The sequence below is a fragment of the Capra hircus genome, chromosome 4, assembly GCF_001704415.2.
Source record: "Capra hircus breed San Clemente chromosome 4, ASM170441v1, whole genome shotgun sequence".
NCBI lineage: Eukaryota > Metazoa > Chordata > Mammalia > Artiodactyla > Bovidae > Capra > Capra hircus.
This window is the reverse complement of record NC_030811.1, coordinates 88,926,314-88,949,512: the sequence shown is the minus strand read 5'-3', so window position 1 is coordinate 88,949,512 and position 23,199 is coordinate 88,926,314. Positions and strand designations below refer to the sequence as shown.

Here is a 23,199-nt window from a genome sequence, read left to right as displayed (position 1 = left end):
TGTTAAAACATTCGAACCAACATTTAAACTGATACATACAGTATTCTTCCAATAATACTGCTACACAACTTGGTCCTAGAAGGGTTTATTCAAGCCTCAGACAGCATGATCAGAAGCTTGGGCTAGACTGTTTTACACAGTGAACCTGGAAGAGACGTTCTGAGTTCACTAAAAGTAGACAATGTCAGTTTTTAGCTGCCTGTGGTCACTGCTCTTATCACACAAAAGAAGCCTATCATCAGAAAAAAAAAATGCACAATGCCAACAGATGATAACCTAACACCATTTTAGCCTCTGAATCTAGTTGACCCGGAAGTCAGTTCTATCTCTGCTTTTCCCAAGCTGTTGTTGTTCAGTCCCCCAGTCGTGTCTGACTCATTGCAATCTCATGGACGGCAGCACACCAGGCCTCCCTGTCCCTCACCATCTCCCGAAGTTTGCCCAAGTTAATGTCCATTGCATTGGTGATACCATCCAGCCATCCCATCCTTTCATGCCCTCTTCTCCTTCTGCCCTCAATCTTTCCCAGCATCAGGGTCTTTTCCAATATGTCCGCTGTTCTCATCAGATGACCAAAATACTGAAGGTTTAGCTTCAGCATCAGTCCTTCCAACAAATATTCAGGGTTGACTTCCCTTAAGATTGACTGGTTTGATCTCCTTGCTGTCCAAGGGATTTTCAGAAGTCTTCTCTAAGTAGTAGGAGTCAAAAACTTTCTCGATGATATAATGCAGTTTTATGCAGATGTCAGTCAGTTACCAGAGAAAGAATTCTAACTCTCATAAGGTATTTATGGAACATTTTAATGAAGATGTTTACTGAATCAAATACATAGGTTTAGAAAACAGGGGGGAAAGTATATGGTTTAGAAAAGAAAATATGGTCAAAATCATCTACTGTTATTATTACACAGTGGGTTGTTTTTTCTTAAACCACCTTGCCTTGGCTCTAGGATGGTCAACCAACTGTTAAATTTACTTCAGGTAAGAACTAGAAAGCCAGATCTCTCAATTCATCCAAGATATAGGAATCTAGGCCTCTTATTTTCTCTACTAGCTACCTAAGGAGATAAGCAGTCATGTATTAGAGGGTTTATTTACTTCTTTATTCAGAAATGCAGACAGTTAGTGTCTTAGTCTGGCAACCCACTCTAGTACTGTTGTCTGGAAAATCCCATGGACAGAGGAGCCTGGTAGGCTGCAGTCCATGGGGTCGCAAAGAGTGGACACGACTGAGTGACTTCACTTTCACTTTTCACTTTCATGCATTGGAGAAGGAAATGGCAACCCACTCCAGTGTTCTTGTCTGGAGAATCCCAAGGACGGGGGAGCCTGGTGGGCTGCCGTCTATGGGGTCGCACAGAGTCGGACACGACTGAAGCGACTTAGCAGCAGCAGTGTCTTAGTCCGTTTGGGCTGCTATAACAAAATACAACAGACTGAGTGGCTTATGAACAACAGAAATTTATTTTTCATAGTTCTGGAGGCTAAAGTCACAATCAGGGTGCCAGCATGGTTGAGTGAGGGTCCTCTTCAAGGCTGCAGACTTCTTGCCATATTCTCACATGACAGAAGGGGAGGGGGAGATCTGTAGTATCTCTTGGCTAAGAATATTAACCTCATTCATGAGGGATCCTCATGAATGACCAAGGTACCTCTCAAAGGCCAACCTCCTAGTATCATCACATTGGACATTAAGATTTCAACATAAGAATCTGGGGGTGGGTGGGAACACAAACATTCAGACCATAGCCATTAGGGGTTTTTGTTTGTTTTTCAGCTGATAGTTTTTAATAGCTACTAAAACTTTACCCCAACTGTCACAAGTGACTTCAAGAACTTTTCACTTATCAATGAAAGATTAAAAAAAAATTAAAACTGAATTATTTCCTTTAATTGTAACTGTACTTATCGGATCACAAATCTCAAGTGGAAGAGATCATCTTTCATTCATTTACTGAACAAATAGTTACTAAGTTTTCATGTATGCCAGGCCCTTCTCTTGAACTCTGAGCAGACAGCAGTGAAAAAAATCAAAGTTCCTGACGTACTGATATCCCAGCAGTTGACAGGCTATGCCAAATGAACAAACAAGGTAACAACAGTGTTATACGCACTAAAAGGAAATAAACTGGGGTGGGTGGGAAAGTGTTACTATAGAAAAGATGATAATGGAAGACATCTCCAAGGAGGTGACACTGAGCGACATCCAAAATAATCTAGTCCTAACAGCTGCAGCACTAACTGATAATGGCATCTCTACCTTCTCTTCTCTATTCTTTTTTTTTAATACTTAAGAATTCTGATTTACTCTTCAGTACTCTGATTGCTCTTCAAAGATATTCTTTCTGCATAGATTTTATTTTATTTTCACTGAATTTACATAAGATATATAACAAGGCAAAAACCAACAATAAAGCTACATGTCACATGAATGCTTGACTCCTCTATTCATTAGAGGATTATCCTAAAGTTATCTGATTTCCCTTTACAAATCCCAAACATAAGAACTCAACCTCACAATAGAACAGCTGAGTGACCTGACCCCTACTGCAGCATTAAACTTACTCTACGGTCACATATGGGCTTCCCTGGTGGTTCAATGGTAAACTATCCACCTGCCAATGCAGGAGAGGCAAGTTTGATCCCTAGATCAGGAAGATTCCCTGGAGAAGGAAATGGCAGCCCCCTCCTGTTTTCTTGCCTGGAAAATCCCATGGACAGAGGAGCCTGGTGGGCTACAGTCCACCTAGTTGCAAAAGAGTTGGACACAACCTAACGACTAAACAACAACAACATGGTCACATATAGATACCTCCCAAATTCATAAACCATGATAAAATTAAACTCCTTTTGGAAGGTATATTTTGTCAATATATTTCAGGGAGAATATCTAAGTATCAATTTGTAAGTGAGGGAAATTACTGCCATGATTCTCATTCTCTGTTGAGAGACACTACTATCTCATTCACAGACTGAAAAAATACTTCTGAGATTGTTGTCAACATACTGAATTACAAACCACAAAATGATTAGAAAGTCGAATTCCAGTGGGACTGACTGGATAGACTATTTATTTAGAACCTAAAGTAGGAAAAAAAAATAGATTAACTATCATCATTAGATCATCAGACCAGTGAGTAGAAACTAGTTAGAAAAAAAGGGAAACAATAATTTTTCTATTTTTTAACTTGAGAAATATTTAAAATTCTGTCCAGTTCTATTCCATATCTATTTGGATAAAACACAGACTATGACATAAAACTAACCAATTTCAAAACCTCTTCCTTTTCTGCTCTGCTTTTTAAATAGTGAGGAGAGTGGAGGTGAGGAGAAGGCCAGGAGAGCAGAAAAGTGGAAGAATAAGGGAGAAAAGAGAAAACGGAAGAATTACCTATACAGTAATGAGCACTTTTCTTTTCTCATGCTTCTGCTCTTTGAAATTAGCAGCCTAGTAAAGGCTGCGTCTTCTCTCATTTTCCTAAAGAGAATACCATATACAAAACTAGCGCTAAAGTTGTTGGAGGAAAAATTATTTCAAATGGGTTGTAAAGGAAGGATAAAGAGGATTTATAAAGGTAGAAAGGTTTACAAATTAAATAATAAGCAGTGAAAAGTCAACTGTAGGTTCCTTCAACAAGGATGACCTAGTATAAGGTATGCTCTAGAACGAATTTTAACTTCAAACAGGTGGGAAAAAAGAAAGCGCAACAGGTGGGAAAAAAGAAAGCGCGTCTGTGAATCTATAGTGAAAATGTGTGTTCATCACTGGGGCACAACACATAATAGCTGTCCTTTACTGAATGACAACAAAGTGGCATATACTGTGCTAGGAGCCTGTCCTCCCCCTCTCTCTTTTAATCAGTCACAAAAATTAATCCACAGGATGGTTTCTTTGCATAAAGGTGTCCTTAACAGATAGAAAACAAGAAGAAATCTATTAGGTGATCAGAAGGCTGACTTAGAAATGAGGAATGTTCATACAGGAAAAAACACACAGATCAAGAATCCCTAGACGTACATATTCAAGTTACTCAGTGAGGTGACTCACCAAACCAACAAAATCAGGACAGTTGCTTAGACAACGGGGGAGTATTTAACTTTTAGCTTAGTATAGTTTCATATTTAATACTTATATTCAACATCAAAAGGCAAGATAAGCCATTTATTAAACACATTTGTATTAAGAGACGCTCAAAGAAAAGAAAAATATTTTCACAAATTTACAAGACTTACTGCTGCTACTGCTAAGTCACTTCAGTCGTGTCCAACTCTGCAACCCCATAGACGGCAGCCCACCAGGCTCGCCCGTCCCTGGGATTCTCCAGGCAAGAACACTGGAGTGGGTTGCCATTTCCTTCTCCAATGCGTGAAAGTGAAGTTGTTCGGTCGTGTCCGACTCCTAGCGACCCCATGGACTGCAGCCTACCAGGCTCCTCCGTCCATGGGATTTTCCAGGCAAGAGTATCGGAGTAGGGTGCCATTGCCTTCTCCATACAGGACTTAGGCATATACTAATAAAACTTCTCTGTCAAATTGGTGGCTATGTTATTTTTAGGAGGGTCATATGTACTATCTGGGCTTCTCTGGTGGCTCAGTGGTAAAGAACTCTCCTGCAATGCAGGAGATGTAGGTTGGATCCCTGGGTCAGGAAGATCCCCTGGAGAAGGACATGGCAACTCACCCTAGTATTCTTGCCTGGGAAATTGATGGACAGAGGAACCTGGCGGGCTATAGCCCACAGGGTTGCAAAAGAGCCAGACATGACTTAGCAACTAAACAACAATGTAATATTTAGTACTAGTAGAAGATAAAAACTTGTTGACTAAAACTCATTCAATCTAGCTCAATCTAGCCTTTCAGATCTCCCCTTCCAGTGGTCTCTACACACTACATGTGAGGAAAACACAACCATCAAACTGGCCATCAATCTGAATCAAGAAGTAAAGCTTATCGCTATCTGAACAGATTTTTGCCCAGTAGAATAGATAAGTGGAGGGTGGGAAGTGTCCAGGATTGTTTTAACTCCACAACTCATTATAATCAGAAGGTTGAAAATAGAACAGAACACATCTGTCACCGAACCTAGCTCATATATTCCAAGAAATTTTTATGGCTGTATTATGAATTTATCCTCCTAGATAGCCTAGTCAATCATTCTGCATAATCATCAACAACAACCAAACTAAGCAGCAATCTGACACAGCTGCTACAGGGCCAAGACCACTTGATTAGCCAGAGCACAGTGCGATCACTTTATTCTTCAGGAAAACCTGCGTTAGGACTAAGATCAACAGGAAGCTCTTATATAACTATCATAATCACTTAAAACTTATTTATCACCTCAGTTCTATAACCAATTTCCTTTCCCTAGCTATGGACTAGCCTTTGCTTGATTAGATATTGTGTGCTTAGCCGCTCAGTTGTGTCTGACTCAACAACGCCATGGACTGTAGCCTGCCAGGCTCCTCTATCCACGGCGATTCTCCAGGTAAGAATACTGGAATGGGTTTCCTTGCCCTCCTCCAAGGGATCTTCCCAACCCAGGGATTGAACTCAGGTCTCCCGCATTGCAGGTAGACTCTTTACTGTCTTAGCCACCAGGGAAGCCCATACTAGTGCTTTCTAACTTTTATGTACACATCTTAAAAAAATGTACACCTTAATTATGTACACATGAATGTTTGCTAAATGATTAAGGAAATGAGGAATTAACAGAAATAGATTTGAAATCATACAATAATAGAGAATCTAAAACAAAAACAAAAGCAAACTATAGAAGATAGAAATAAGTGTTAGAGAGCCTATTATGAATGTTCTGTGCCATAAGAGTTAGCATTGTTAAACAGTTTTAAGTCTTTTGAATTACATAAATCTCTTTCCTCCTTCATTTTCTTATAGCTGGTGAATATACATATGAGTTTTCTTGTGGCACAGACTTAATCTAATACGTTTCTACTAAAATATTCTTTGGCCAATATCCTGTAGACAGTTTTAAAGTAATCTGTGTTTCTCTTTGTTTTCAAAATCAGCCCCTACTTGTATTCTTAAAAAAGGTTATCTAATTTCCTGGTTAGGTAAACTTGATATACTAGCTATTTTCTACCCAGAAGATACAAGTAATTATATTAGAAAATAGTCCATTGGAGTTACACAGGACCAGCAACACATTTTTTTCCTAACTTTGTCATCAGTAATTTCAGTAAAACATCAACAGTGGATCTTATTTAGGAGGCTGTAGCAGAACATCTGTATGTACATACACACACGTGTACACACACGCATCTCCCTGGGGCCTACCACCTAAGACACTGCTTTAGAATAGTGTGCTTTAAGTTCCACAAGTGAAAGTTTCAGCACCAAGTTACTCCTTAAGCCAATGTTTCTGAAGTGTTGGTTCTTACACTCATTTTAGTGTGTAACATTTTCACTGGACCATACTGAAATGAGAAATGAAAAGTGCTGAACATCCCACTTTTAACTTATAAACTGTTGTCCTTGCCTTCCCCTCTACCCCTTTTGGGTGTAAAAATATTCTCCCTTCGTTAAATAATGTTGATGGAAGATATTTATACCACAATGACTTGACAAAAGGAAAAGTTAGCAACATCATGTAAATACCCACTTCAGCTTTTCTGAAATTTTATAGATCTGTGAAATTCAAAAACCCTGGGCACTTCTGCCTTTAAAATATTTAAAACAAGAAACATATTAGGAAGAATAAGTAATTGAGAGCAATGGCACATTGGTACCATCCTCCAAGGGGCAGGCAATGAAATTATGCTTCACTTTAGGAAACAGTTGAACTGCTCTCTGCTTTTCTATCTTATCTAATAAACCCCCTGCCTCGTTACCTTCCTCTCCCTCTTGACCTGCATGGTTTTCTATCCTAATCAACAGAATCAATTTATGGTTTTTGTTTGTTTTGTTTTGACTTGATTTTTAAGTATTGCTCTATGCACCCTCCCTCTAATTAACTGCCCAAAGCTACATTTTCTAAGTAAGTTTGCCAAATCTAAAATTATTTTACAAGTTCCTGAATTCTATATTTTCCCTTATTTACTTGAATTACAAAGGGCATTTTCTCTGTCTTGTTTTTCTTTTGTTTTTCTTAAAAAAAAAAAAAAAAAAAGGCAGGTCTTCCTGGTGGTTCAGTGGTTAGGACTCAGTACTTTCACTGCTGAGGGTGTGGGTTCAGTCCTGAATGGGGAACTAAGATCTCACAAGCCTCACAGCACAGCCGAAAAAAAGGTAACATGTTCAACACATAAAATTTAGAGAATGACAGAAAATCACACAGGAAAAAAATTACAATAAATTATAATTCCACCAAGTAGACATAACTACTGTTAATACTCTGGTCATATTCAGTCAATGTTGAAATCACACCATATATACTATCATTAAATACTCTTTTAAATCAGAATTCTTAAATATTTGCATATATTAATACCTAACAATTATCATAATTTACTTTACCAAGTTCTTGGCTAAATTTTTTTTTAACAAGAAAAGTTTAAAAACCATATCTCCTACTTATTTCTTGGTACCAAATTAGAACACAATAAAAATAACTAACTAGATAAGATAGATAAAAAGCAAACAAAACAGAAACTATGTCAAAAACTGAAAGGTCATAACAGTTTCATACTTTTAATTATATAGTATAAGCCTTTTCTCATCAAAATTTTCCATTGAATTGTTATTCAGTTTTACCCTCTTTGTTGTGTTTTTTGCGACTTCATTGTGTCTTTAGGGAGCTTTCTGTATATTGCCTAGGTGGAGCTCCATATTAACTTATTTAGTGTTTCAAACAAATGATTAAACAAAAAATAACGTAGATATGTAACAATCAAGCAATACTAGATTCATATATTTCAGCACTAAAAACATTTGAATTTACCTTGAACAAATTTGACACAGTGATTGAAGAGAAACACGGGGCATATAGGTTAAGGCAGCATTGTAACACAACAAAAGGAATGTCAACACTTCAAACCTAAAAACAAACCCAAAGAGTATTTACAAATCTTGAGAATTCCAAGAAGTCAATTATAATTAAGCAAGCACTGGGGAGGGATATTGTGTTACAGAACAGACCTGTCCAATATAATCACACCAACAACAATACAAAATCAAAAAGAAAAAGAAGTAACAATCATACGAAAATTACCTTAAAAAGTCAATGCTCCAGATGACATCTGAAGCAAAGTGTCTAAGTGACAAATAGGGAAGACGGGGTGTTTCTCTTGTATGAAATGACTCAACATTTTAAAACTTGTTATACACAACTCATTAAACATTATTTATAAATCTACTGAAATAATTTCTTTAGAAGTCAGCACGGTAGAATAGTAGGTTATGTCTCCACAGTATACCTATTCTGGGCTGTCAGCATCTCTCTTTGGGGGTGAGGTCCACTGTACACAACTTTTGACAAACCATGCTGGGATAGGGCGCTCTCCGTCAGAGCCATGGACCCAATGCTGGAAGGCTAAAGACAAAGACATGTGAATAAAGAAAAACCTATTCTGTTTAAGGGGTGGTATTTAGAATATATATACCAATATATATATATTTAGAATGACTGCTATAAACCCCATATATCTTAGAAATACTCAGATTGCCTACTAAGTATTCTGCTCAAAGATTTAACAAATAACTAAAAACAAACCACAAATAGAAATACAAAATAGTTTAACTTCAAAAATTCTACCCCAGAAATACATAATTCACACACACACACACACACACACAAAATCTAATCTTATTCGTCAGATAAAGGGAAAAATATTCAAAATTAATACTTTTCATAGATCTTTTACAATCAGGTTTTAGTTTAAACTTTAATGATTTTGATTTCCCATTTACTTTGGGAATAGCAAAATACTTTGTGTAAAATTTTACACTTTTTAAGGTACTAGTGAACCGACCAAAATTTTCACCTCAATAACCAACCAAACCCTAATTTACAGCAACTGCAAATCTTAAGACCAATAAACTTACTTTGATAAAAATGTAACTTACTTCATGATATACAGATGGTTTGGATAAAGATGGAATCGTAAAACTCAATACTTTACTACGTCCCTGTTTGTCCACTATTTCCTACAAACAAAAGAAAGTGAAAGAAAATATCTCACAATATTTATTTTTTACACATAAATTTAAATATTTATTTTTTACACATAAATTGTTAGTGAAAAATAAAAAAGACCTGAAAAGAAAGGAATTTTAAAGTCAACTGAAATCTTAAACTATGATAATCCATTGCTCATAAACATTAGGAGTTAACCTTCTCCTTAAAATCTAAGTAACATAGTTCTAACGCTGAAATGCAGATGTCTTGTCTTAATTTTCACTGATTTCTCTCATGTAAAAAGTTCCATTTTCTAAATCAATTAACACAGTCCTAAAACATATTACAAAATGACCCTTAAATTATTTTTCCATTTAAAAAAGTACAAACCTTAAGCATCTATCTAGAATATTGTACTATTTAATATACAAACATTATCAGTAATGCAAACTATATATTAAATCAATGGTGTAAACTCTGGAGACAGTCCAGATTTTATACAATTATTAGTGGTAGATCTTAGTTTTAATCTTTTCTCCAAACTTTTTGTGAAGGTCACAACAATTTATAGGCAGTGGCTTTTAAGTTTAAACAATTAAAAATTTAACAGATATATTCAAATATTTCCATAAAAGAATCTAAATGATCTGATTTTTAGTCTCCAATCAGTAAAAAATGTGTATTTACATAATTGTATGTATGGCCATACAGCCTTTAGCCTCCATAAGGTTATTTTGAGGAGAACGAGCTCTGAGTCATCTGCTGTAATAAAAAAACAAACATTAGCTCTACTAAAATGAAAAATAGTTGTTATTATGTATTCATTTTTGCTGATATTTGGCTTTTAAAACATTTTGTTAACTCCATTAAATACAAACCAAATTGTAAACCCCTAGAAGAAGAGCTTCAATGCATCCACTGCTGTGCACATTTCTGCTGGCGGAGACGGCAAGGTAGCACCAAATCAGTTCTGGAAGAAACTGCAGCGTAAATCGAAGCAACTGCTCCTCTCCACTGCGATAGAATTCAAAGAGCTGGTGACAGACAGGTTCCAACAACTGGAAGAAAGACAAAACATCAACTAAAGGACTGGACTGTATTTGAATGACACTGACATGTAAAACATAAAAGCATTTTCCTCATTGGTAATTACTGAAATATGCAAGCATTTCCATTTTTAGCAAGACTATTCACCGCTAAGCTAGTTAGTAAACCTATGAATTCTAGTGGAAGGCCAAACTTCAAGGTTAAGTGTATACGCAAGCACTCTGTAAAGTTTTAAAATATTCTGTAACTCCAAAGTAGTATTGTTATTAAAACTATATCTTTTTAACTTCCTGAAATAAATAGGTTGTGAAGAATTGTGTTCCTTAATATCCTTTCTTCCAGATAAAACATGCCAATATACAAATGACTGGCTACTGAGTTGGAGAAACTGAAATGGGAATGCTAGGTAGTTACTGTCACATGGCCTTCCTGAGCTTATAATTAGGTAGCATCTGACTGCAATGACTGGTATGTAGAGTAGCTGAATAATATAAAGCCCCTAGATCTAGTTTCTTACTATAACCATGATTAATTGCCCCTAGATAATCTAAACACCTCTGTCATTTTGTTTTAGACATGATTTGGACTTACTGATAACCATTTTTCTCCCAACACCCCCACAGGTATTCAGTTAATAGAGATGAGAGTATCTTTAAAGCATATACAATAATCACATACAGGTCACTTACAAATATGTCAAGAGATTCACAGGGCTATTTTTCAAACTATGTTTCACTGAAATATAGTTTCAGTGAATGGGAGTTGGTTCACTTCCCCGACTTAGGCAACAGATTTACATCAACTTAAGAAACAGATTTTCTACTACAAGTAAGTGGAATGAACATAAACTGATTTAAAGTGGATGCCTTGATTTCAAAAAAGTTCAATATGTAAAGTAAACTTGATACAATTAAAGTCAGAATTATCTATGCAAGGTAAAGAAAAAGTTATACTTCAATAAACATCGACAAAATTGGTCTTTCCTACTGAAATACTATCTTCTTACAGCTAAATACACTCTCAAAATGGTTGTTAGAGGGCAACAGGTGTCCATGTGGCGTGGCAAAGGTAACGGAAACAGAAGGGTCAGAGGCAAAGCAATGCCTCTCAAAGACTGCAAGAGAAGTTTCTAGGGTAGGAATTAATTTGGAAGAATGAAGAGGAGGGTAGTGGAAGAAAGACTGTTACGGGAATGTTTAGCTTTCAGACTGGAGTTTTTAAAATTTCTTTGTGGACCAGTGCCAATAATCTTGTAAGTTACGGTGTGACATCACTCATCTCTATTTCACCTAGGAAATATTTGATTAAATCAATTAATATAGTCTAACAAATATCTGCAAACTTATAAAACTTTATGCTGAAAATTTACTCGACAGTCTGCATGAGCACATAATCAATTTTAATCAAAACACTCCAGTCTTTTAAATTCGTTTAACATCTAAAACAGTTTTGATTTATGAAAGCAGAACCAAATGAAGATAGATTCAAAAGGGATACAGCAGCTAAACATTGCAATAAGATTAGATGAAATTAAGTATATCAAACCACTAGAGATAAATACCAATATTTATGCAGGGTTTTATACTTGCAAAGTACTTTCATATATGTAAACCCATTCAATTCCCACAATACTAGGGTGCAGTGTCTTTACCCTGACAATGTATTCTTTCTACATAAGCAAATTGAGACAAAGAAGCTACCAAAACCAAAAATAATCACACAGTTCAGGAAGGTCAGACTGAAGCCAAGACTTTTTAACTACTTTATAAACATACCTGAAAAATGTCAGAAAAGAATAAGACAACATACAATGTGGGAAACACAGGCAGTGTTGGACTTACTTAACCTGATTATAATTGAGACAAATAATGGGGCATTAGAATATGCTGCATTCCTAGTGTTTTGGTCAAATTTTTTAACGTATTTTCTCAAGGAAACATTACTAAACTTGATTGGGTAGGTTTCACAGTACTATTAAAAGAGAATTGTACTTCAAGTATTAATATATTTTGATATGTTAAATGGCCTTCTATAGTCTAATCATCATGTACCTTCTTTCCCTTCTAAAATACATTATGAATTCTATAACAACTGAGTTACAAATGAATTTTTACAATCATCCATTCGTAAGTAAGAAGCTGTATATTAAGAGAATTTTAATGGTAATAAGAAATGTATCATAAAATGCCTTTAATTGACTAAAGAAGATGGGAAAAGCTAAGTTTGGGTAAATTTACAAGAGAATTTTCCAAACTTTTTTTTTCATTGAACAATAACTGAGAATATATGGGTAGGACAAAGATACAGAGAAGTTGGAGGGGACTAATATTTAGGTGCCAGTAGCCAGGGAACCGACTTCTCACTATGGGCCTCCCTATGTTTAGAACACCAAAAAGATTTCATACAGCTCTTTAAAAAACAAAACAAAACAAAACAGTTGGCTTCCTAACAAACCTAAGCATTTTTAGCCTCTAATCCTGTGCCTATCTTAAAGCTACAGTCAATTAAAAGCACTGGTCAAGGAAACTTCACTTTATCGATAAACTGCCTCTTTACAGTTTCTTGAGCCTGACTCACATACCTACCTCAGGGCCTTTGCAATGACTATTTCCTCTCTGGAAAGCTCTTGCCCCCAGTTTTATTTTCTTGCTCTAATTCATTCAGACCTTAATTCAACCATCACCTCCTCAGTCCCAACACATACTTCCCCTACTCTGCTTTATTATCCTCATAGTTTTACCACTAACATTATACATTTAGGTATTTGTTTAATGTTTATCCCACCTACAAGAATATAAGTTCTAATCTATAAGATAAAGAAGTTATTCTACTTTGTACATTTTTAAGTGATTTCTGACACATTATGTGTTCAATGAATATTTACCAAATGAATTTAACCACATAATGAAAAGGTACCAAATTTCCCAGATTTCAAGTAAGGTAGAATCAACATTTCAAATTTCAAAAATGCCAACAGACAATGACATCAAGTTTTTAGGAATACTATATCTCCACATTAAGATATGAAATATTCTAAAGAGCAAAAGGAGACTCTTTGTGACCCCCATGGACTACACAGTCCATGGAATTCTCCAGGCCAGAATACTGGAGTGGGTAGCCGTTCCCTTCTCTAGAGGATATTCCCAACCCAGGGATCAAACCCAGGTCTCCGACATCGCAGGTGGATTCTTTACTAGCTGAGCCGCCAGGGAAGCCCAAAAGTAGATCACACAGTTATATCTGAGAAGTACTTCTGAGTACATTTTTTAAGACTGAGTTTTCTTTTTAAGAATACAGGATACACACTGTCTTTACCACATTTATCAGGCTAAAAACTAGATTATTTGCTTTTATCTGCATGCCATGCATTTTGATTTTCCTCACCATTTCCAAACCTTATCTATTTCTACTATGAATGGCAGGATTTATAAGCACCAGAATCTGGGAGTACAGTTCACCTTATCACTTTCAAACTAAATTTGCTATCTAAAAATGCAAAGGAAATGCAGGAGAGGGGAAGGCAGAGAAAAGAAGCAAGGGCTGGGAAAAACTTACCACCAGAACCAAACTACTAGCTACTCAAATTTCTTGCCTTTTCTCAGGCCTCCATATACTATTCTCTTCAGCTTGCAATGTCCTTTTACTTTCTACACCTGGAAAATGTGTGAAAATCCATCTAGACTCAGTTAAGCATTGCTCTGAAAGTATGTATTTACTTATTTTCTCCCTTTCCTCTTTTGGGACACAGGCCATGTGCTACTCATCTTTGATTTTCTGTTGCCTAGCACTGCAGCTGACACATAATGGACACACAAATATTTGCTGAATAAATAAATGAATGCAGTGACCCAGGCTCTCCAAGGTTATCCCCACAGACGGAGAGACAGACATACACATACATACATAATACATAGAAAGATGAGCAGCAGCATGTTCAGAGATGGCTTTGGAATATGGTGATCCTATTTCTTGGCCTAGGAGATGATACATTGGAGCTCATTTTATCATAATTTTTTTATTCTGTCATTTTTCTGAATATAAAGTATTCTTACCTCTCTATTCATTTCTTAAAAGGAATCAGTTAAACACTGCAAAATATACATTACAGTTTTTAAAACTCTACTTTTACTACTTTTTAAAATATATATATTTCACAATAAGAAATTAAAAATCAATCAAATGAAAACTACCAGCACGATGAACTCTGAGAGTACTTACCTCACTTTGTGGCTCCTGGATAACTTTATAGAGAGATGAAACTAAAGAACTCTTTTCCTTCAAATTTGTAGCATAATTTGGTAAAGACGTTTCTGGTAGTGTCTAAACAAATTTAAAAAATACACTTTACTTTTATGAAATGTCCCAAATAAGTAAATCCAAATACAGAAAGCAGATTGTCAGAAACTGGGGGAGGGGGAATTGGGAAGAGGAAGAACTGAGAGTGACTAATTAGATACAGATATTCTTTGGGGGTTGATGGTGGGGCTTTCTTTGGGGCTTAGATGATGGTGTTAAAGGCACAACACTTTAAAACCAGTAAAAAGCCTCTGTACTATCACCTGAAAACAGTGAATTTTTCATTATGTGAATAATATCTCAACAAAATAATGGTAAAACTAAAACAAAAGATATATTTAATACTCAACATCAACAGGAATACAAATTAATATCAACACTGCATCTGTGACCATAGTTTGGAGTTGGAAATAAGAATACGAATCATTTGTAAAGCCAGAGGTACATTTTTTTGTAGCAACATACATGTTACCGATCTCATTAACAGTATTTTATCCTGTTTCTTAATTAACATGTTATATAAGGATCTAATGTTCCAAACCTTAAAGCCAAAGATCATATAATGTCTGTTAAGTAAGACTGTTCTCCTTTACAGAACTAGGGGGAAGTTTTTACTTCTTGGAACAGAGAAAAAGATAGCCACACTACCAACAAATTTTCCTAATGCCATTTAAAATATCAACAACTAACCACAGTTTGGTAGGGTCACCCCCTTCAGAAAGGACACCATGACCAGAAAGGAATGGGTAGAGATAAAACTCCAGTAGTAAGTCAGACAGTTTTGGGTAAAGGTAGTAGGGAAATATGAAAACAAAAAACAAAAAAACAACAACTTCATTATAACAAATGATAAAAACCTATCCTTCTAGAGTATGGCCTTCTTTAACAACTTCTGTCTTCCAACTCTTTATTTTTTACCTAGGAAAAGTATTTCTATCAATCAACCAACTAATCAACAATGTTTATCCTGCAGCAGATATAATGTCTCAGTTCAGTTCAGTCGCTCAGTCGTGTCTGACTCTTTGCGACCCCATGAATCACAGCACACCAGGCCTCCCTGTCCATTACCAACTCCCGGAGTTTACCCAAACTCATGCCCATCAAGTCGATGATGCCAGCCAGCCATCTCATCCTCTGTCATCCCCTTCTCTTCCTGCCCCCAGTCCCTCCCAGCATCAGGGTCTTTTCCAATGAGTCAACTCTTCACATGAGGTGGCCAAAGTATTGGAGTTTCAGCTTCAGCATCAGTCCTTCCAAAGAACACCCAGGACTGATCTCCTTTAGGATGGACTGGTTGGATCTCCTTGTCTCAAGGCAAGAATACTGAAGTGGTTTGCCATTCCCTTCTCCAGTGGACCACATTCTGTCAGACCTCTCCACCATGACCCGTCCATTTTGGGTGGCCCCACATGGCATGGCTTAGTTTCACTGAGTTAGACAAGGCTGTGGTCCGTGTGATACCTTGCTTCTAATGTCTCGAGATACTGGTAACTGTAAGAGATACATTATTTTTTCCATGTCCCATATCCTAGTATTTTATGATTTAAAATGGGTTATAGTTTAGTGTATATAGGTGTATGTGTGCATAAATAGACATATAAAATTAAACAGCATATTTATAATAAGGATATTGATTCATTTTAACTTTACTGTGAATTCCTCAAAGGCAAGATCTATCTTATCTCTCCATCTACAGCATTCAGCATAAGGCCTTGTACTCAAATCTTTGCTGCAGACATTATATAATAGATGAACAAAATAAGAAATAAATACTGTCACTGTTACTCTTCAGTAGATTCTTGAAAAACAGGTCACATTTCACCTTAGGATATATAAGTGAATAGACTGTTTTTTTAATTTAATAGGACAGTTTTGTTTCCCGGAATGGTTAAGTAAACGTGAACTATCTGGGAACCTTCCACCATTCTTTGGGTGGGGAGGAGAGAGTTTCACTGCAACTGCTTACATAAAGAGGGGATTAGGGCTTTCTTCAATAGTTCAAAAGCATGTAACAAAAGATCTCCAGGCAACATTCCATTTCTGTTACTTGATCAACAGTAACCTAATACTGGTGGAATTTATATAAAAGGGAGTAACTGTCAAATAAACAACAGATGTCTAATTGCCTGGAAGATAATGAACCTAAGCTATATATGTAAAACACATTAATGTATGTTTGTGCATGTGTGCACATGTGTGTCTAAACATAAAATTTCAAACTAAGTGAACTGAAAAATAAATCTTAAAAAATGATTAGTGAATAAAAAGATTTTTACATGCACTATCTAGCCTAAAACTGAAACAGTCATTAAAAGTGTGAATTACAATTTTTAGTTATGTACCAATTAACCCTCATGAGGTAAAATGTTTTTTTGTGAAATAGCCAAAAGTAAAACGACGGTTCTTTTCCAAAAAGACAAGTTCTAAAAAATATTCTGAGCCTAGGCTACCACTGCTAAATGGGAGGAAAGGTCTCCTAAAAATTAGTGAGCTATTACATTTTTATTTCATTTTGTGAATGTGAGAAAAGTTAACTTTGGCAATAGGAGAGAAAATACAATTGCTGTGTTTATGAACAGTGCTTTGAAAACCTTAAGATGTAAAAGAGTCTATGGATTTAAATACCATTACAACAAACCTTTAAATTTATATTGTACTAGTTCAAAGGTACTGGCCTTCTTAAATACTAGTTACGTTTTCTCACTTTGAAGAATGCAGAACTAGAGACAAAAGAAGTAATAATGGGATAACAGGGTAAGAAATTAGTCTTGGCAAAATTTGAAGAAGACAGATGCTTCAAATTAAAGTATCATTTGGCAGATGGCTTTTATAAAATGTAAGGAAGTGATACAGGTTAGATGGAAGAGAATTAATGAAGATGGACAGATGGATAGAGAACCAATAAATAAAACAACTCTGACCAACAACATTACACATAAGACTAGATTTTGAGTCACATATTCTGATTCAGTGACTACCAGAAAATTTAAAAATCTGCTATATAAATTTACACATAACATTAAGAAAAACACAATACAATCTGTAAGATAACATTTTACAAATAAGTATTTGAAATATAGAAATTGAACTAACTCATGAAATCTTAAAATAATTAAGTCTGAGTCTAATGACTTTGTTGGTATACTGCTGCTGCTGCTGCTGCTGCTGCTAAGTCACTTCAGTCGTGTCCAACTCTGTGCAACCCCATAGACAGCAGCCCATCAGGCTCCTCCGTCCCTGGGATTCTCCAGGCAAGAACACTGGAGTGGGTTGCCACTTCCTTCTCCAATGCATGAAAGTGAAATCATGTCCAGCTCTTAGGAACCCCATGGACTGCAGCCTACCAGGCTCCTCCGTCCATGGGATTTTCCAGGCAAGAGTATTGGAGTTGTTGGTGTACTAAGAGAATATTAATGAGGGCCCAAAGCTGGAGTAGATGCTAGTTCGTCCAAAGGCAAAAAAGAAAAAAAAAAAGCACAAAGCAAACTACGTTATCTTGTGCATTTGAGAGAATGCTGAGTGAGTTATGAGTCTGGGAGTTCAGGCTGCACCCATGGAAAAGTGTAGAGCTAAAATCATCTTCACATGCCACCTATTTCAGGGTTTCCTAGTGAGGATGTTGAGATGCAAAGAAGTTATGCGATTTGTCCAACATGGTAAAACCACCTAGAGGAAAAATTTGACTTCTCAGTCTCAAGCACCCTGTATCACTCACTTTATCAACCATGATGACCTTGGCTTATTAGCACCATGGTTAATAAATTAAACAACCAAGCAGAAACTCAGAATGACAGATAAATAATCTCTAAATTTTATTTCTTAAATATTTTAACCAAAATATGTAACTAACATCACAAATCATTTCAAAGGACAAAATACTTTAATTTTAAAAGTAAGAGATTTGTTCTTACGTACTTTACTATCTTCTATTATTTTTAGTATGTTGCTAACTTTGTCTGGTAACCTTAACCTCTTTACCAAACATAAACAGAGCTGAATTCAATGCACATTAACACAATGCAAAATAATTTTCAGAAATGCCTACCATATTAACCAAAGAATAGGAAATATCTTCCCTTATACCTGACAAAAATGTGTATATCATTTGTTATATCAAATTGACTATATTTACTTTTGGATGGTTAGGGGAAAGTTAAATAACTTTTCAGTTCATACGGTCCAGGATTTTACTTCTCTCAATGAAAAAGCTTCCTTCCCAGAAATGGAAGAGAATAAACAAACAGATGATAAGCAAAGAGAATTAGCCATAACTTTCAATTATTTGCCTTAATAGTTGACTCCTCCCCAATGTTCCCCATCCTTCATCATGCCCTCTTGCCACAACTCCCATATTAAAAAATGGTTTAATGGCTATGTTTCCTTTTGCAAATTTTGCTTCACCATTAAACATAAGAATATCCCAGAAGTGGTAGTCAGCTGTTAAACTTGACAATTTTCAACAACTTGCCAAAAAAATCATGATAATGAACCATATTAAACTCTCATGAGACAGAAAAAAAAAACTTAAAAACACAAAGACAACTTATGTAAGAAAAAAAGGCACACACCAGATTTATTCAAACTTAAAATATGTAGATGGCACATAACAGTGCACTTCTATAAGAACATGCATAACTACATCACTCTATGAATTAGGGGATCCATAGAAAGATAATTTATGACTACAAATGCTGACAAAATGAAAATCTTTGTCATTCATCAGGATGAGATGACAACAACGGCTACGGCCAGCTACAAAATTAACAGGAAACACTGCTTCTCTCAAGGACATACTACAGCTGAAAAGTGTCATAAAAACCTCCATTAAAAAAAAATTAATTTAGTTTTTAATTGAAGGATAATTGCTTTACAGAATTTTGTTGTTTTCTGTAAAACATCAACAAGAATCAGCCATAGGTATACATATGTCCTCTCCTTCTTGAATCTCCATTTTTTAGTGACTTCTGTATTCTTACTCAGTGAGAAGCTCTGCTATCTAAAATCACAAATATCAAAACTTTTGCTCTTTAAACGTGTATCGATAAGAATGAAATATCCCACTCCTGCCTGGAGGATGTGAGTCACCTAGACACAGAGAACCAGGCTTCAGATTAGGGGTTTCTGAACCCAACATTGCACACAGATGTTAACTTTGTAGGTTCTAAAGACAACATGACCGTGGGTCCACTTCATAGTCCAGGTCTGATTTTAACCCCATTACACGTCACTCTGCTTTGTCTTGAGCCTATCAAAATACTATTTCATTTAAATTTCATCTGAACACCTTTCCTCCAAATCCTATAATTATTTTATTTTTTTGTTTGGTGAAATGCCTACACAGTACCTCTTGTATGGTGTCCCTCATTGAAACAAGCTAGTAACTCTGACGTTTGTCTGAGGTCTTGGGCTAATTGAGCTGGACCAAAAAAAAAAAAAAAAGTGTCAGCCCAAACTTTCCATTCCTGTGGTTCCTGATCAGGAAGCTCACATAATTATGTGTAACAGTGAGAAAAAGAGGACAAAAAGAAGGTTATTGTCCAGTCGCTAAGTCGTGCAACTCCTTGATCTACCGCACACCAGGCTCCTCTATCTATGGGATTTCCCAGGCAAGAAGACTGGAGTGGGCTGCCCTTTCTTTCTTCGGGGGGGACCTTCCCGACCCAGGGTTCGAACCTGTGTCTCCTACATTGGCAAGTGGATTCTTTACCACTGAGCCACCAGGGAAGCTCCAGCTAACTGGTTAAAGAAATATAATTTTAGCTATCATAGAGAAGAGTTCATAAGACAATGAAACAGAGGTCTTGTTTTTGTTTTTCATCCACTAACCAAAAGTTATATACCCCTTTACAGGCACTGGGTAAGCCAACTAAAGAAAGATGCATTGATAGAAAGTTGTGCAAATATCTTCCCATCTTCTCATCATGTCCATTTCCCCTGCCGCCCCAAACTGGGAGAAACATTTTAACTGCGAATTGTTCATGGTGGTTAGGGAGAGTGACATCAACTTTCAGAGACTTTAACCATTCTTTGTGATGTTGCCATAAAAGGGAGAAGACAAACCTTTAAACCACTTGGCAAAAAAGGAGCCAATTTCCTCACAAAGATTATTATGTGTAAATAATTCCCCAATAAGTTTTTTGGAATATTCTTTTGCTTCCACAGATATTTAGCTTTTTAGTCATTAAAAAAGGAAGCCAATGGAATTTAAAACTCAGATAAAACTTCTTTGGAATATAGTTATTATAGTAAAACAGTAAATATTACCTTAAACTCCGACAACCATTCCTCCACAACCCCTTTCTCTGAAGTGAACATTTTTCCACATCTGTTCTAAATCTTCAACCTGAAAATTAACATAGAAAAATGCTAAAATTTTGAATACATTTTCTTTATAGTCAGATTACCAAAGATAGAAGTAATCCTATAAAATTTATCTTTTTTATTGAGAAATTAAAACAGTTTCAAACATAAAATTACTGAGTTAATATCAAAAATCAATGTACACAAACAGCATTGAAATGCAAGAATCATGACAAAAGTATAAACGATTATAACATGATGAATTAGTGCTACAATTTTCACTCAGCTTTTAGTAATGTCAGCTGTAAAACATACTGGACATTTTTCCCTAGTTTAAATTAAATAATTCCAAAGAGATAATGCAACTTAAGAACACATTTTAAAATTGTGAAAATATAAAAAGACATGCATCCAAACTTGACTTTATAGAAACCATTACAGTAATTTAATTTGCTTATATTTCAGTTCTTTAGTACAATAACTATCTAGGCAAGCAACTTGGTTTCCTGGAAGCTTAATATTCATGAAACAGAAGTAAAAGTGCCAATATCCAAGGTAATGACAATATGCAACAATAGCTATTCAGAAGACTGGAATTTACTTAAGTATAAATAAGAAAAAAAGAAAGTTAAAGGAAATGCAAAACAAATTTATCTCAAGAAAAACTTCTGTCAAAGTACAATATAGTTTTCTTAATACCTCCATCTATAAGAGAGAGGACTGTTTCTTGAGGGAAAACTTTATTAGTTCTATCTGAATTTGCTAAACTCTTAAGTCAGACACAAACCCTGCGTTAGCCTTCTTGATTTTCATCAGAATTATCATGTAGAAGAAACCGAGGCAAAACTGACAGAAACTGACTCTTGATTCTATTCTTACTTGTAGTATAAACTTGGGCAAGTTATTTGCCTTCCTTTTTTCATTCATGAACTAGGAAAAACCACAATACATACTTTCAATTGATCACTGTGAAAATTAAATGAAAAAATGTAAATAGAAGCACCTGGCAATAGAAGTGCTGTCTTACTATGCAATACTATTATTGAAGGCTATCAACGCATGCAACTTTTGCTAAGTTGTCTATCAAAGTATACAGATACATCTTAAATAAACAATACTGGTTCTTGCAAAGAATACATTCTAATGTTTCTACTGTCTAATTTCTATTAAAAATGGTTAAGAAAATACATATATTCATTGATTCATTTATTCATACATGAAGAATTACTTGAGAGATATGCATTTTACTTTAGGATTAAAAAATAGCCCTTTTATTATTCTAAATTTTATCCTTGGATCAAGCCAAACTATTAAAAAACCACATTATCTGTACCGTATTATTCATTTTATAGTACTGTTCATTCACATAAACCAGGCTTTGAGTTTATGCCCAAAATGTTATGAAAACGCTGCCTGATCATATGTTATCCCCTTTGAAATCCAAAGGAGCAAAAAATTCACATCTTCAGTTTTCAATACCATGAAAAATTCTCCTTTAGAGTAACTTGTTTGCTTTTATATTATGGATACTGTGAATCTCCCAGCAGATTCTCTTTGCTTTGATTTTAATAAAATGGGAGTCAAAGCTTCTGCCTTAACTCTATCCACAAAAAAGCTGGCTAGGATTAATTTTATTTATAATATTATATTACACACATTCCCTTATTTTCTTTCTACCTAGATCTACTTTTTTTTATCCTGTTATACACATTTGTGAAGCAAAATGAAGCAAGGTAAACATAAATACACATGAGTTTTCTTTTTTATTTATCCATTGCTCATCTAGTAAATTAAGACAGAAAGCAATCACAAATAGAACCAGAAGTTACAAAGAATTGTGAAGGCAAAATTTTTACAAAAGTTCAAAATAATTCTCTAATTAAAATTAATTTTTAAAAGGTTAAAATCAAGAGGGATATGCAAAAGGATGAAGAATAGTCAAAGCAATCTTAAAGAATAGCAGTGCTGGAGGACTTGGACTTCTAAATATTAAAGCTTACTACAAAACTTACCAAAAGCATAGTAATTAAGCCAGTGTGGTATTATATTATCACTGTCAATAAAATCCAATGAAACAGAGCAGAATGGCCACAAACAGACCTATACATACATGATGATCTAATCTATGAGCAAAGTGACAACGTAATTCAGTAAGGAAAGGGTAACCTTTATAAAAAATGGGGTTAGGTCAACTGGACAGCTACAAGGATGGGATAGAGGGTAGGAAGAGAACCATAACCTACTAGTTAACACCATATGCAAAAGTCAGTTACAGTTGGATCACAGATCTAATTTTAAAAAGTAAAATAAAGCTTTTAGAACATAAGAGAATACCTTCAAAACCTTGGGGTAGGCAAAAAAAGAAATTTAAACGAGACACAGAAGCACTTATCATAAAGGGACTGTTATAAATTGGACTCCATTAAAAGAATTTCTGTCTGCCAACAAATGAATGGATAAAGAAAATATGATACACAC

General features: G+C 35.4%; 1 protein-coding gene across 3 annotated transcripts in view; it reads right to left on the bottom strand.

Moving 5' to 3' along the window:
* The window catches only part of FAM126A (family with sequence similarity 126 member A), an 88,489-nt gene that overhangs the window by 29,341 nt on the left and 35,949 nt on the right, over positions 1–23,199 (bottom strand). For 2 of the 3 annotated variants that reach the window (XM_018047326.1, XM_018047328.1), the window contains exons 2-7: positions 20,686–20,764; positions 14,344–14,445; positions 9,957–10,136; positions 9,027–9,107; positions 8,378–8,493; positions 7,903–7,998 (exon numbers count right to left, since the gene is read on the bottom strand). In XM_018047326.1, the coding sequence (XP_017902815.1) occupies positions 7,903–7,998; positions 8,378–8,493; positions 9,027–9,107; positions 9,957–10,136; positions 14,344–14,445; positions 20,686–20,736 (626 nt within the window). In that variant the 5' untranslated portion in view covers positions 20,737–20,764. The remainder of the gene's footprint in view (positions 1–7,902; positions 7,999–8,377; positions 8,494–9,026; positions 9,108–9,956; positions 10,137–14,343; positions 14,446–20,685; positions 20,765–23,199) is intronic. The other variant, XM_018047327.1, reaches the window with a different exon arrangement.